Source organism: Callospermophilus lateralis, chromosome 13 (genome assembly GCF_048772815.1).
Source record: "Callospermophilus lateralis isolate mCalLat2 chromosome 13, mCalLat2.hap1, whole genome shotgun sequence".
NCBI lineage: Eukaryota > Metazoa > Chordata > Mammalia > Rodentia > Sciuridae > Callospermophilus > Callospermophilus lateralis.
Genome location: NC_135317.1, coordinates 15,545,259 through 15,562,036, shown reverse-complemented (window position 1 = coordinate 15,562,036; position 16,778 = coordinate 15,545,259). Strand labels below are relative to the sequence as shown.

Here is a 16,778-nt window from a genome sequence, read left to right as displayed (position 1 = left end):
GGGAAGGAGGCAGGGAAATGAGAAAAAATAATAATAATAAAGTGAACTACCCAGTGTTGTTTTCCAGCCCTTCCTGGCAGAAGGGCTCCAATTAATATGATCAAGTCGAAACCTGGAATTTCTGTTGTATTTGGCACACAATTCAGTCATGAAAAGAAACGTTCTTGGTATAGGTGTAAAGATCTCATTGTTTAGCCAGGTGCAGTGGTGCACGCCTGTAATTCCAGCAGCTCAGGAGACTGTAGCAGGAGGATCACAAGTTCAAGGCAAGAATCAGCAAGTTAGTGAGGCCCTGAGCAACTTAGCAAGACCCTGTCTCAAAATTTAAAAATTAAATAAAATAAAAAAGGCTGGGGATGTGTCTCAGTGGTAAAGCATCCCTGGTTTAATCCCCAGTAACAAAACATCTATTTCTTGTAATTCTATGAATTATTCTGGTTATGGATGTATTCGTTTAACAAACATTTATTGGCTCCATTAAAATGTGCCATAATAGTGCACAGAGGCTAACATGGGGGAAAACAAAGTCTACTGCTTGTCTCCCACAGTGTGGGTGAGTCAGACAACATTCAAATATTGTTTTTTTTTTTTTTAATTGGTTGTTGTTGTTGTTTGTGTTATTACAGAGGTTAGTTAGCAGGAAGGAGGATCACTGTCAGTTAATTGCTGTTTTCCTTGTTTTATAGATAAGGCGGCCAAGGGAAGTTCAACAATGGCCCCAGGTCACACTTCTAACACTATTACAGCTGGAGCTGAAACTAGGGAGGTGGTTTCAACACTCAGGAGCCTCCTGGGAGAAACAGTTGGAAGATCTTCCTCTCCAAAAATCAGGCACACCCAGGGGCCTCTCACTGCAATTGTTGCTCAGACTCACAGGTCTCAGTTTACAAAGTAAATTGATAACATGTTGCTGACCCTTATATTTAAGTAAATCCTTTTCAGGAATGTTCTCTATGGACAAAACCCTGCAACTTTCCGCTACATTTTCAATAGGAGATATGCCTCCTCGGTTTATATATGGAATACCAACAAGAGCAACCTGCAGGTCAGCACAAGGCCTCCCTGCACTTCATGAGTCAGAGACTTTGGTGCCACTGGTGGCCTCTTGCCTTGCAGACTGCAGTTTTTCTAAAGAGACCATTTTTGTGTTTAAGAACTTCCAGCTTGTTTAAATTTCACTGGAGGGAGCATTGTTGTTGGAGGTGACAGACGAGGCAGGGCACCGAAGACAGCAGGAAACAGTTTTTTTTGACTGCAGCCGGGTTCAGAGGGTACAGCTTTCGCTGTAATCAGTTAATCCTCTGAACCCCAAGTTCAGGTAGTTTCAAACTTTATACCCAGCATGTAAGGAGAGGGATTCAAACATTCACATAAAAGCAGCTTTTTCTTTCACTGTTCTGGGCAAGTTAACTCTTCAAGGACAGCACCTGAGAAGGGGAGAGCTGCTTCTTCTCCCCTTTCTTTCCTCCCCTGCCAGCTGTTACCATGGAGCCCAATTGGTAACTTCTCTTATCTTAGAAATGTAGACATCTCTGTGAAGCCTAGGTGAAGGCCAGAGGCCTTGTTAAATAATCTTTTTTTTTTTAAATCACATTTTGCATTTGCAAACACACTTCTACAAACTACTATACTGGATAAATGTTTGTGAAAAACCACTAAAGGGGCGTTCAGCACCTAGAGTGCTGACTTCTTCCAGGCCAGTGGCCAAGTAATAGAGCAACAGGATAACAGGAAGTTTACCTACACTGAACCCTTTTTGTAGAGACTCTTTTGCTGATAGTCCTAAAATTAACTATGGAGAAGCTTAGTTAAGATTCTCTGTGGAAAAGAGGGTACCACTACATTGTGAGCTTGTGGGCAGATGAAGTGTTATAATTTAAGGAGTCTAACTATATGAGCCAGATGTGATGGCCCTAGCCTGTAAACCCCAGTGATTGGGGAGGCCGAGGCAGGAGGATGGAAAGTTCAAAGTCAGCCTTGACAACTTGGCGAGGCTCTAAGCAACTTAGTCAGCTCCTGTCTCAGAATAAAAAATAAAAAGGGTTGGGAATGAAACTCAGTGGTAAAATGCCTCTGGGTTCAATCTCTAGTACCCTGCCCCCCACCAAAAAAGAAAAAGCAGCAGCTCAATTGTATTAGATGATTTTAGGCCCCTTTGACAGCCATTTATCACCAGCTTCTGCATTTGCTTTCATGTTTTTACAACTGGATAAAGTTTAAAATGTATCATAGGTTCCACAGACTTTGGCCTGTATTAAGTCTTACAGCTCAGAATGAAGCAGAGCCTGAATCCTGCAAGAAATGTACCCGACTTATCAAAAACACCTGGATCCCCTGTTAAGATTTCCCTACTTTTGAGTAGCTCGCCTGCCTGATGATCCTGCCTACTTTCCTGGGACTATAAAAGGCTCAGGTAATCATTTAAGGAAAGAACCGAGTCACTGGGAACCGTGTCCTTGAGGAACTTGCCTTGTTGACCTGAATCTGTGTTGCCTTGGAAGAAGCAGTCAGTTTTCCATCCACAGTACTTTTTGTTTTCACATTCCAATCTATCCACAAAACACCCGTGTACCTGTGATATCAAACGTCCCATCATAAAACAGGGTTTGTGTGAGATATGCCCCACCCCAGGCTAATGTATTCTGAGCCTTTAAGGTAGGTGAAGCCATGATGTTGGGTAGGTTAGGAATATTAAGTACACTTTCAACCTTTGATGTCTTCATCCCAGGATGGGTTTGTTAGGCCATCACCCCATAGTAAGCTGAGGAGATAACTTCTCATTTTGTCCATACATCATTTTCCTTTAGCTCATTATATTTGTGATAGTTGACTTAACAATATTAATAATTTCAATGTCCAGACTTCTTCAAGAATGGTTTCTGTCAAATTCTTTATTTCCTGTGAATGGGTCATACTTCATCCTTTTGTGGAGGGATGCTAAGGATTTGACCCAGGGGCTGTCCCACATTCCCAGCCCTTTGGAGACAGGGCCTAAGTTGCTGAGGCTGGTCTTGAACTTGTGATCCTCCTGCATAGGCTGAGATTGCAGGTTTGTGCCACTGCACCCAGCTTCTAATTCTTTAAGGGAGGTAAATCATTCATCAAATGAGTTTTTAAATATGAAGGAAATTTTAAGTGAGGAAGTTTGTTTGCATTAACCAAGACACCTGGTTATTCTTTGAAATAATAAAAACAGATTCTTAATTCATTTACAAATTTAGTTTAATTAATAAGTCAGCATCAGAAATAAAAATGACTTTGAAAATGAGAATATAAACATGTTTATTGTTTTTCAGTTTATTTCCTTTCTTTACTTATTGGCAGATAATATGTTGATCCATTCTCGTTGCTGAATGTTGTGAAGAAGTTAGAATTTCAGGATGAGTAACTCACACCCTCCTTAAAATACATACAAGTCTCCCTGGTGGCAGCCTAAAGGAGAGTGACTCCCAGTTTCTCCCTGATGTTTATGGATGAGATATAGCACCTGCTTGAGATGAACCAGAGTCCAGAGCTGACCTGCACGCCACCCCAAAAGCACACACATAAACCAAAGGATCAAATAATCCAGGAATTTGGAAACAACCACCTACTTAATAATGAAACAAATCAATGAAATGCATAAAGGTCTAAGGTTCTAAATGGGCCAGTGTGATGAAAGCACCCGTTACCCGACGGTTGTGAAAAGAAAGGATCACATTTTCCCATTTCCAGTCGAGGGTAGAAAGCTGAAACAGACTTGATGGGCACCCTGCAGCTCCAGAACACTTTAGCTGCTGTTTGCAATGTTTTTATTTGTCTATAACTCATTTCATGATTATTAAAGATCCAGATATAACAAGAATCCCTGCCTTACTCTCCACGAGCTGTCATCACAGCGGGTCACAGCACACTGCAGCTCAAGCAGAAAAGTGCACCAACATGAGGAAGGATATAGACTGCAGGTGGCATCCTGAGCCACACAAGCCTGACAGAGACAAGGCCTCAGACAAAGCCACACTCAGGGCTTGCTGGGAGGCCCTGTCCACACTGGTACTGGACAGCAGGCAGACGGGCAAACCTCAGGCAGCCACCTGAGAGCTAAGGAGAGGTTCTGCAGAGAGAGAAACGGCCTCATGCCAAGTCTGGCTCCACTAAGGGGCCAAGGAGGCCTAAGGCAGGCCTGCTGGGGACCAGAAGACACCCCGGGTGTCCCTTGTTGACAAGCAAGAGAGCTTACCTAAGGCTGCCTCTGGAGAACCTCTAGGAGCAAGCTCTGGAAAAGGCATGGGAATCTGGAAGCAACAGAGTTCTAAAAGCCTCATTCTACCTAATGGCTCCACCTCTGTCTCTGGCCAAACTGAGCTCCTCATTTTCTCAGGCCCTTCTCTGGGGACCAAGTATGCATCAGAACCCATCAATCAGGCTCTCTATTCCTGAAGAGTGAAGAGCTTCAGAACTTTATTACTGAAAATCTCCCGACTAGTCTGTGTCTTTCCCTGGCTCGTCATCTCCTAACATTTAATTCCACTGAAGAGATGACAGTATCACTTATACTTATGTAGAGCTAATCTTTGGGTAAGTGAGAAAATAAAACACTAAGAGCCCAAATATAGTCTCCTAGGGAGAATCACATATGCATATTAGATATGAAGAATTCTTTTAAAAAATATCAAACAGCCAGGCACAGTGGTGCACACCTATAATCCCAGCAGCTAGGAAGTCTGAGGCAGGAGGATCATGAGTTCAAAGCTAGCCTTAGCAACTTAGCAAGGCCGTAAACAACTTAGTGACACCATGTCTCTAAATAAAATACAAAACAGGGTTGGGGATGTGGCTCAATGGTGCCCATTGGTTCAATCCCCAGTAACAAAAAAATAATAATCATCAACATTTACCAATTTGTGATTCCCCCTCCCCATCATCTTAGATATTTGGGATTTTCATTTTTTTCACTATCCCTAGATCTATCCCTAGATCTTGCTAATTTCAAAGTACTCAAGTAATTTGCTTTACTTAATCAAAGAAACAAACTAATCTGATACTTTATTACATTTAGCTAAGGATTCAGAAATAAAGAGACCTACTTACAAAGCACACTGTCATACACTATCGAAACTCCATTTCAGCCATGTTACCATCCTGGCAAAGACTGAGATGCTTGTATATTCTCTTAACTTATAAAGTTTGTCAAAGTTTCCAGGAAACAAACTATGACTTCAGCTTTTATTGTGTTCTGATGGGATCAATGATTACAAAACCCAGGCATCACAGATCACTCTCCCCATAAAGCGCAGAAGAGAACGCAGTGTAATCCAGCGCACCAGGCACGCTGCCAGGGCCAGAGTAGGGAGGCATCCTCTTGATGCAGTACTGGGCCTGATCCGGGGGCAGCTCTCGACGCAGCTCCTCCGCCAGGATGTACGGCTGGAAAACACACACAAGTGTTTGCAAAGCCAGTCAAAGAAACACTGGAACATAAGCAGTTTCAATACTTTCAATACAACATTTCTTACATTTGTGATCTAAATTTCTTAACAGGTAAAGGTATAGTTGGGTTACATTATACACTGATGAGAATGCAGGGCTATTTCACATGGTGGAATTGGTATTAAAAACAAAAATCTATGTATATGTGCTTTTAGAAAATGGAGTCATTTTCCCACTCAGTATATTTTTACTTAAAAACTGAAAATATAATGCCACTGGAGAAAACGTCTCCACAATATGATATTGACACATTTAATGATGAGGCTCTTTTTTAAAATGTCAAATATCCATGGAAAAATAGGAGAAATTCTGGTAAGGAAGACTGACAAGCAAGATAATATCATAGCATGACTTATTTTTTTTAACTTTTATTTTTTAGTTTTCGGTGGACACAATATCTTTATTTTATTTTTATATGGTGCTGAGGATCGAACCCAGTGCCCCGCGCAAGCCATGTAAGCGCGCTACCGCTTGAGCCACATCCCCAGCCTTCATAACAGGAGTTTCCCTGGGGGTTGGTCACGCATGATTTACTACTTCCTAAATCCTTTGCACTCTCCCTCCGCATGCTTTAAACAAACTTCTTATTTTTGAGATAGCTGATCCTGTCTGATTTTTACGGTAATAAACATGGCTGTACTGATGTGTTTTAATATCAGAACTTTCTTGCAGGACTCTTTTTCCCCTCTCAACCAGATCACAGAGTAAAATAATCCTATCCCAGACTGAATCTATGTATCCTAAGAAATTTTTATTGTTTGAGGGGTGGTATTTAAAAGCTCTGAACTTTCAGTTAAATTCTTGCTTAGTTTTAGGCATGTGTCATGAGAGTCTTGCCCAAAAGTCTTGCAACTTTTCTCTGGGGGATGGGCATGAAGTCAGGGTCCCTGGCCCTTAGTGGAAGAGCTTAACAGTTCTGTAATACCTGAACTACAATAGTTTCTTCTTTCTGAATCACACCTATTAAACCAGAATGCACAATGGGGTTGAACCATTAACCATAAACCTTAACATACACATACATCTACCAAATGCACACTACTGCTTCCTTCTATAACACTAGCATGAGGCCTGAGCACAAATGCCAGGGAGGGAAGATCTGTGTTTCCTCTGAGGTCACCTCTGTGCTGCTTTCCAGATTCAGTGCTAATATACTAGGGGTACTGGTATTAGAATGTTAAAGTGAAAGGAAATCCATCAATACAGACCTTATCAGAAGCCAGAATTCGGAAGGAGGCAATGACCTGCTCAGCAGTGTCTGTGTCAGCTGTCTCTCTAGTCATGAAGTCAATGAAGGACTGGAAGGTGACAGTGCCTTGTCCATTGGGATCAACCAGGGTCATAATTCGGGCAAATTCAGCTTCACCCTGAGGCCAAGGGCAAAGAGGTAATAAGTTCCTTTGTGTTTGAAACTTTAATCCTGCAATTCCTTTCAGTCTCTGGAAGGGATTCCCTTTAGGGTGACTGAGGTTTATTGTCATCAAATACATAAAGGTTGCTGTAGCACCAAGCTAGAATGTCAATGCCCTTCCTCTCTGTGACCCATGTTGCATTCCTTGGTCATAATACAATTGTCAAAGAGTAACTTGGAGCAGATTGGTTCTTTTTTCAGGTTACAAGAAAGAACAGATGTTGCTAAACAGGAAGGCAGTTCAGAGATGGTGCTCGTGATCTTATTTTAAACTTTGGGAGGGAAGCAAAGCAAGTCATGTTTAAAATATGCATTAATGGGCAACACAGAAGTATGAGTATATTGGAACCATTACTACTCCAATACACTCATACTTTAAAAAATTTTTTTTGGTATTTAGGACTGAACCCAGGGATACTTTAACACTGAGCTACATCTCCAGCCCCCCGACATCTTTTTTTCAAAGATGCAGCCTGAGTTGCTGAGGCTGTCCTGGAACTTGCAATACTCCTCTGCTTAGCCCCCCAGCCAGCTGTAATTACAGGTGTGTGTCACCACACTCAACTAGGATGCAAATTATATCAATAACCCTGTTAAAAAATCATAAAGGAAGCCCAGACTCTTGATTTCTTCATTAGGAAAAAAATCTGACCAATTTCTGGAAAAAATGTGTGTGTATGACTCTGTAAAATTATTTTTACATCGCAACAGGGAAACCTTAAAAAATAGTCTTCTGTGTAATGAAAATTAACCAACCCTAAATGTTCTACCTTACATTTAAGTGTGTCATTTTCTATAATATAAACTCAAACTCAATAAAATCAGATCTTGGCACAATTTCAACTTCTGTCTTACCAAGTCATAACCCATGGAAATGAGGCAGGCTCTGAAGTCCTCATGGTCCATCAAGCCATTCTTCCTCTGTTGGCAAAAGCAAGGAACAGAAAAGTGGGAATTAGAGGTGATATGAGCAGCTCTGCTCGGCCAAGTGAGCAAAATCTGTAAGGGAAGGGCCACACTGAACTCTGCCAAGATCACAATGGTCATCACTGACTTAAAGGAAAGATGGATCTGACAACACAAGGATATTATCAATAGTTATTTAAAAGGAATGGGGGCTGAGTGGAAATAAAAACTAGACAAAAATGAGACCACAGGGTCAAGAAGGTAGCAAAGGAACTGGATGGGAGCTCAGTGCTTCCCCCTACTGATGACAGAACACTGCAAATGTTCTGAGACATGCTCTCAATGGCCCTGGTGAGCCATCAGTTGTAAAATTTTCCCAAGATGAGAGCGTTTTTCTGAACTGAAACAACTGGAAAGTTAATAGGCCCTTGGGCCAGGATGCAGTAGCTATTCCATGTTGCAAATTCAGCTTCTGAAAATTCAATGAGGGTGTGCAGGAAGCAGTGTGCAATACTGTCTCTCATGACAATAGTTTTCCCAGCTGAGGAAGGCCAGTCACAAGGGTGAACCCAGTGCATCAGAAATGGGGGTCAATGCAAAGCCCTGGATGTGATGAGAAGCGCACAGCTGCACTGGAGATGTGCTTCAGGGTTCTGGGGGTGGGGCAGCTAACATGAAGCATCAGCATCAAGTAAAGACATCACCTTTACTGGCCAAACCACTTATTCAATCGGGTATTTTCCGGTGCTTCTGTCCACCAAGGAAGCAGTCAGTCCCCAAAACTAACATCAGGTCCTCTTCCTTCCAAGAACAGAAAGTCACAGGCCTGTTCTCAGGCCTACATGCCTGGCCCCCCACTGCCCGGCCTGCTCAGGACTGCCCTGCAGCCCTCCTCACTGATATGTCCTCCACCAATGTCTCTGCCTCTCCTCCTCTGACTCTTGCATCTCCTTGAAACACAGCACTTCCCTAAGATCAGCCTTTCTCTTTTCTTCCTCCCTGAACTATATCTTGACAGAGATGACTACTTCATGGTGACTCATAATCTTCAGTTCTGAACCCTAGAACTGGATTCCTCCTGCCCAGGGGACCTCACTGCTGCAAAGGCTCAAAAGCACCCCTTTCTCCATGTCCTCAGACTAAATTTCCATGTTGTTTAACCTTTTCCCCCTCCCTCAGGCCCAAATCCCATCAAGTTCTGTCAGACATCTGTCTCCTCCTCAGACCTGCCCTTGTCTTCATCTTTACCTCCTATCTGTCCACCCAGGAGCTCCTGTTTCCCTTCCCTCCTGTTGCCCTCTGCTTGCTTTCTCTCCCACCCTCACTTCAGCCTGTCTTACATCTGAGAGGTGCGGTCAGGCAGTTTCTCTGAAGCACAGATCTGGTCAGGTCACACCTGTGCTCTACAATCTTCAATGGCTCTCTTCCATCTAGGGAAGAATCCCTCCATGCACATTCTCTACACCTCAACATTCCCAGATTACTGTTACTTGAGAAGATGAAGCAAAATGCACTGTATCCCTGACAGCTCTCCCACACTCCAAACTCTGCTTCCTTATTTCTAAGACATGACCTCCTTAGTGTTAACACAGCCAAACCTTTAAACTTGGCAAATTCTACAAGGCTCTCCTTTGGACTTTTTGTTGTAAAAGACTGTCTTATTACCTTGGATTTAAATCAATGTGCAACCTAGATGAGCAAGAAATGTCCTTCAGCAAGCCCAGCAGATCTGAGCAGGGATGATGGTAAAATTCTCCCCTCCATGGAGAAAAATGACTTGGACTTCAATGAATGAAATCAGATCAGAGTTGAAGAACGGTTCTGAACTAGAAAGTGGTGCTCAAGCCCAACAAATGTCATCCTCCATCTCTGCACAGAATTCTTTACTTGTGCCTTTCAGCTCCCTTATCAGAAATCCAGTGTCTGTACTCTTCCTAGGCCCAGCTTAGGTTGGCCTGGCCGGCAGACATTTAAAAAATCATTTACTGGAATTTGCAAACCATCAATAGGGCCCAATACAAAGTAATAGGATGTTCTTTTTTAAGCTACCCTTAGCAATTGAAATGTGGCCTTATGTTTAACTACATAATTAGTAAACTGGGAGTTTTATCATAATTTTACTCAATATTATTAAAATAAAGATACTAGATAATATTTTACAAGCAGTATGTAACTTTTCATGTACTTTACTGTGAATGTTATCACCATTTTGTGGGTCCATTTTTCTTATTGTGAGTCAATTTTGTTAATCAATCATTAGATGTTTTACGTAGTTACTAGGAAAAATACATCAGAGTTTTGCAACCAAGTCTTTACAAAATGACTGAAATACAACAACCACACCTTGTTAAGGACATACTTTCAGTAAGAACAAATGGGACTCTGATATCCACTACAAATGCATTCATTGACAGCTGCAAGACATGGCTCATGGGGCTGGGGATGTGGCTCAAGCGGTAGCGCGCTCGCCTGGCATGCGTGCGGCCCGGGTTCGACTCTCAGCACCACATACAAAAACAAAGATGTTGTGTCCGCCAAAAACTAAAAAATAAATATTAAAAATTCTGTCTGTCTCTCTCTCTCTCTCTCTCTCTCTCACCTCTCTCTTAAAAAAAAAAAATTCTATTAAAAAAAAAAAAAAAAAAAGACATGGCTCACAGCCTGCACCTCAGGTCACGGGAGCAACATCAGCTGTGCATACCTTCTTTTGGTGGCTACTTTCCTGTGGCATTACTCAACCAGTTTCCCTGTAAACTTTTTGGGGTGTTAAGACTTAAGGTAATAGCATGCATATTATTTCAGACTCATTGTTTGGTGTCCACAGAACTGCCTTTCAAATAAGCAGAGTGCGGTACCCTGTCGAAGTGGTTGAAGGAGGCTCTGAACTCATTCATCTGCTCCTGGGTGATGCCCTTCGCATCCCTCGTCAGGATCTGGGTCTCCACCTCGTTGATAGTTCTGGCAATGGTGGTCAGAAGCAGCTCCCATCCAACACGGATGTGCTACCAAGGGAAAAAGGCAATGATAAGTTCTCAGTTTTTCTAGCAATATCAACCCTGCCTCTTCGTTTTCACAACAGGAGAGCTGACCCAAAAGGAGGGCCTGCTATAGTCATTCCTATACTTTTTAAATTTTTTTATTTGTTTTAATTAGTTACACATGACAATACAATGATCTTGACATACCATACATTTGAATCAGATGGGGTATAACTTCTCATTTTTCTGAGTGTACAGGTTGCAGAATCACATTGGTCATGCAGTCACGTATATACATACAGCAATACTAGTGTCTATTTTATTCTGCTGCCCTTCCTATCCCCCCTTCCCCTCCCCTCCCATCACTTCTCTCTACCCAATCTAATGTGACACACTTTTTTTTCCCCTCACATCGTCATACATGTATTCTGTATAATGATGAGAGTCTCCTTCCATCTTCTGTGCAGTTCCCCTTCTCCCTCCCTTTCCCTCCCATCTCTCTTCTCTATTTAGTGGTAATCTTCTTCTCATGTTCTTCCTCCCTACCCCATTTTGAGTCACCCCCCTTATATCGAAGAAGACATTCGGCATTTGTTTTTTAGGGATTGGCTAACTTCACTTAGCATAATCTGCTCTAATGCCATCCATTTCCCTGCAAATGCCATGATCTTGTTATTTTTTAGTACTGAGTAATATTCTATTGTGTATAAATGCCACATTTTTTTTTATCCATTAATCCACTGAAGGGCATCTAGGTTAGTTCCACAGTCTAGCTATTGTGAATTGTGCTGCTATAACCATTGATGTGGCTGTGTCCCTGTATTATGCTGTTTTTAGGTCTTTTGGGTATAGTCCGAGAAGGGGAATAACTGGGTCAAATAGTGGTTCCATTCCCAGCTTTCCAAGGAATCTCCATACTGCTTTCCAAATTGGCTGCACCAATTTGTAGTCTCACCGGCAATGTGAGATGTACCTTTTTCCCTGCATCTCACCAGCACTTGTTGTTGTTTGACTTCATAATGGCTGTCATTCTTACTGGAGTGAGATGGTATCTTAGAGTAGTTTTAATTTGCATTTCTCTGATTGCTAAAGATAGTGAGCATTTTTTCATGTATTTGTTGATTGAACGTATATCCTCTTCTGAGAAGTGTCTGTTCAGGTCCTTGGCCCATTTGTTGATTGGGTTATTTTATTTTATTTTTTTTTTTGCTGATGATATGATCCTATACCTAGCAGACCCAAAAGGTTCTACCAAGAAACTTCTAGAACTAGTAAATGAATTCAGCAAAGTGGCAGGATATAAAATCAATACCCATAAACCAAAGGCATTCCTGTATATCAGTGACAAATCCTCTGAAATGGAAATGAGGAAAACTACCCCATTCACAATATCCTCAAAAAAATAAAATAAAATAAAATACTTGGGAATCAACTTAACAAAAGAGATGAAAGATCTATACAATGAAAACTACAGAACCCTACAGAGAGAGAGAAGAAGACCTTAGAAGATGGAAAGATATACCTTGCTCATGGATAGGCCAAATTAATATTATTAAAATGGCCATATTATCAAAAGCACTTTACAGATTCAATGTGATTCCTATCAAAATCCCAATGGCATTCCTCACAGAAATAGAAAAAGCAATTAAGAAATTCATCTGGAAAAATAAGAGACCCAGAACAGCTAAAGCAATTCTAAGCAGGAAGAGTGAAACAGGTAGTATCGTTATACCAGATTTTAAACTATACTACAGAGCAATAGTAACAAAAACAGCATGGTCCTGGCACCAAAACAGGCTGGTAGACCAATGGTACAGAATAGAGGACACAGAGACCAACCCACAAAATTACAACTACCTTATGTTAGACAAAGGTGATAAAAGCATTCAATGGAGAAAGGATAGCACCTTCAACAAATGGTGCTGGGAAAACTGGAAATCCATAGGCAACAAAATGAAATTGAATCCCTTTCTCTCACCATGCACAAAAGTTAACTCAAAATGGATCAAGGGGCTAGGAATCAAACCAGAGACTCTGCGTCTAATAGAAGAAAAAGTTGGCCCTAATCTCCATCACGTGGGGTCAGGCCCCAAGTTCCTTAATAAGACACCTATAGCACAAGAGTTAAAACCAAGAATCAACAAATGGGAAGAATTCAAACTAAAAAGTTTTTTCTCAGCAAGAGAAATAATATGCGAGGTGAATAGGGAGCCTACATTCTGGGAACAAATTTTTTACCCCTCACACATCAGATAGAGCTCTAATCTCTAGGGTATTCAAAAAACTCAAAAAGTTAAACAACAAAAAAACAAATAACCCAATCGATATTCCTATACTTAAGAAAAAATTCTACCCTAGTCTATAGTGGGAAGTACTCAGAAGTGAGATCAGGGTCTCATAGCGACAACTGGAACTCTGTGGATTAGACAGACAGTGAATAGCCTATTTGTCGTTGAAGCTATCTTTCCATTTACCAAGAAGCAGGATGAGCTCTGAGTTATACCTGCTGGCTCCCAGGGAGACCGAATTGGGCCAAATTGTAGATGTGGCAGTAGTCGAATTTCTGGTACTCTCTCCAAAGAGGCATAATGAATTCATTGTGTTGAGTCATAATGCTGTTAACTATGAACTCACACTTGATGTAGTGCACAGAGTCTTTTCATATAGCAATTAGAAATGCTTACCACCCTCTGATGTTCACACTTGGAGAATTCAGCAGGAACAAAGCACAGAAGTGAACCCAGAGCACACCAGCCACTGAGAGCAGCAAGAGTAGCCCACTGCCTGGTGCTTACCTCCATTGTGTAGTTGGTGTGCTTGTTGTCAAAGACCAAGGCCTCCTGGATGAGCTGGTGGTCTCCTTCCAGCTTGTCTATGTTGTTCTTGTAGTTGATGATATTGTGCTCATATTGCTTCAGCTGGTTCATCTGGTCTTCCAGTGCCCCTGTGATCTGGATGGAGCTCCGGGCAATCTCCTAGGGAAGGCACGTGGGCAGACAGGGAGAGGTGAGCAGAGCTAGGAGGTAGTGCTGTGAAAGTCATCAGTCATGACTGCACAAGATGCCACACCATATCAGGCAGCAGCCCAAGTCACTTGATGTCCCCAGACACAGTGGGAGAGGGACAGGGTCACAGGATAGAACAAGGTCTGGTTCTGGTCCACCTGGAGAATGGGAAAAGGTCTCCCAGAATCTATGTGGAACAGCAAAGGCAGGAAGACATGAGTCCTGACCATCATCTTGCACTGGGAGCAAAACTTCCTGGGCCAGCAACCTGGTTCTTCGGTGGGCGGTGGGGGGGTGGGGGGCGAGCCAACTGCCTGGGGAGAGCTACCACGCAGATGGCGACACCCTCCAGCACGAGAATTTCTTACAGTTTTAGATATTCTTTCCTTTGTCAAAAAGTTAACATTTTATCACCAAGAGAGAGAGAGAGAAATGTCTCCTGGCTGCTCTTGGTGATGAAATGAACCTAGACCTCAACACCATTCACAGACCACTCTTCTGTGAATGTTCTGAAAACATGAAGCATGTCTGAGTCTTTGCTGTTCTCCTTAGGTTGGGGGTTTAAAGGCCAAAAACTGAGAAAGGGCTTCATCGCTATTTTTAATGACACAATAAATATCAGTGAGAACCTCCTTGCCCCCTTCATTGGGCACCCACCAAGCTCCCAAGTGTGCCAGGCACACAGAGTCCACAACAGCCCAAGGGCTAGAAAGATAACGCCCCATATGAAAACAGAATGAATGGGGCAACCAGAATCCACAGCCAGGAGGCACCACTCTATCACTAAGGGACTGGCTGCCAGGCCTGTGGACAGCCCGAGAAGGGTGTGACCTACCTCCATCTTGTTCTGGATCCAGGGACCAATGGCATTGGCCTGGGCAGCAAATTGGCGCCTCAGGCGCTCATTAGCATGCTGGCGAGCCAGCTCCTCTTGCAGGGATTGATCTCTGATGGGCACCAGCTGCTTCACCTGTCAGGGCCCAAGGACAAGGGGTGAATAGCCAGCTCTGGTCTCCTAGGAATGGCCACAGGATAGCAGTCCAAGGAGTTGGTGGGAGTGGAGAGAGAGAGAAGGTGGGGAAGATAGAAGAGGAGGAAAGGGGAAGTGGGGTAAGGGTGAAGAGAGGTAAGAGAAGTGGGATAGGGGTGAGGAGAGGGAGCGGAAGTGGGGACAAGAGAGGGAGGAGAAGTGGAGTAGGGGACAAGAGGAAGGAGAGTGAGGTAGGGGACACGAGAGGGAGGGGAAGTGGGGCAGGAGTGAGGAGAGGGAGGGGAAGTGGGGTGGGAGGAGGAGAGGGAGAGAAAGTAGAGTAAGGGACAGGAGGGGGAGAAGTGGGAGTCCCTCCTGTGGGGGGACTAGCTGTGACTGCACCTGGTGCCACCAAGGCTTGTAGAGTACAGGGTGTGTAAGAGCCTCTATCAGGCACACGACCATCCCCCCTCCCAGGAGAGCTCCTCCTGTGGCACCCATGCCACAGAGCCAGGTCTACAATGTAGCAGATTTGTGAGCTTGGATGAGGGGGTAACTGCTATCTTTATTTTCACTCTCTCTAATTCAAAGTTAGCATTTTTTTCCATTATGCAGGTGTGCAGCAAATCCACAGCATGCCTTGCCATCCCTGAGACATCACGGCAGAAATACCAGAGGTTCAGGCACCAGCTACTGCTGCCTCTGATAAATCATGTGCTCTCAGCTCTACTCCAAGATCATTAGCAGTTATGAGGTCTTGATTTTAACGTATTAGTAAAGAGGCACGTGCATTATTATATCCCAACTTCAAAAATATTTTAGTAACTATATCTCAGTGTAATTCACTTCCTTCATAGTCCTACATATTCTATGAATGTGTAAACATCATCATCAAGGGATCCTCAGGCTCCCCAGCCTGCTAAAGCTCTCCATGACCCATGTGATCACAGAAGCCCTGCTTGGCCAAGGTCTACTTCCAGAGAAGAGTGGCACCTGGCCTGCACACTTGTGAGTAACTTTTTAAGGCTATGCCTCAGTGCTCTCTGAAAAGGCAGGACAACTACTGCAGAAATCTTTTTTGTGTCGTCTACAAAACTGCTGTTGAAGGCAATATTTGCCAGAGTCCCTTTTATGAAAATTCATATGGCCAACTGCCCTATAAATTACTGAGGGGAAAAAAGTACATCTCACTTTAAGAAATTATATAGATCCTTTTGTTGTTGTTAAAGGGAACTACTCAGCTCAGTTTCCCTTTTCTCTTTTCTTGGCCAGAAGACCAGAACTAACTTCAAAGCTCTTATGCAGACAACTGGGAATGTGGTTCAGTGGTCGAGTGCTTGCCTAGTATACAGTAGGCCCTGGGTTTTATCTCCAGTGCACTGGATGGGATGGGGAACACACACAATAAAAACCTCTCATGCAATGACTGTCTTTGACATGAATACTGGCCTCCTTTCCATGCTGTTTCTGTCCCCTCTTTGGTACTGCTTGTAACTAACCCTTGCTTCTCTTTAAAATGAGACCAAAAGGCCAGGCACAGTGCTGCACATGTGTGATCCCATCAACTTAGGAAGCTAAGGCAGGAGGACTGCAAGTTCAAGGCTAGCCTTAGCAACTCAGGGCACCCTGTCTCAAAATAAAAAATAAAAGGGGTGGAGATGTCACTCAGTGATGAAGCACCCCTGGGTTCAATCCCCAGTACAAAAAGAAAAAGAAACAAAAGGGCTAAAAATGAGCCCACTTTTGACTATAAACTTGTGAATAGTTTCTCCAAACTCAAAGAGCAACAAAATTTAGTAGCAATATTTTGTCCCTCAGATGTATTTTGGTAAGTGACTTTTTAAAAAAAAATATTTTCGTTGCAGATGAACACAATACCTTTATTTTGTTTATTTGGTTTTCTGAATGTGGTGCTAGGGATCAAACCCAGTGTCTAATGTGTGCTAAGCAAGCACTCTACCCCTGAGCCACAACCCCAGCCCTCTAAGTGACTCTTTTAAATTTAAAACTCACACATTTGGTATATTATTCAGTCTAAA

At 42.8% G+C, this 16,778-nt stretch overlaps 1 protein-coding gene across 1 annotated transcript in view; it reads right to left on the bottom strand.

Moving 5' to 3' along the window:
* Positions 1-5,191: 5,191 nt before the first annotated feature.
* Actn2 (actinin alpha 2) overlaps positions 5,192-16,778 on the bottom strand; it is a 60,993-nt gene continuing 49,406 nt past the window's right edge. Inside the window, exons 16-21 of the mRNA XM_076832234.1 lie at positions 14,605-14,739; positions 13,560-13,739; positions 10,642-10,788; positions 7,736-7,801; positions 6,678-6,836; positions 5,192-5,406 (exon numbers count right to left, since the gene is read on the bottom strand). Coding sequence (XP_076688349.1) covers positions 5,248-5,406; positions 6,678-6,836; positions 7,736-7,801; positions 10,642-10,788; positions 13,560-13,739; positions 14,605-14,739 — 846 coding nt within the window. The 3' untranslated portion in view covers positions 5,192-5,247. The remainder of the gene's footprint in view (positions 5,407-6,677; positions 6,837-7,735; positions 7,802-10,641; positions 10,789-13,559; positions 13,740-14,604; positions 14,740-16,778) is intronic.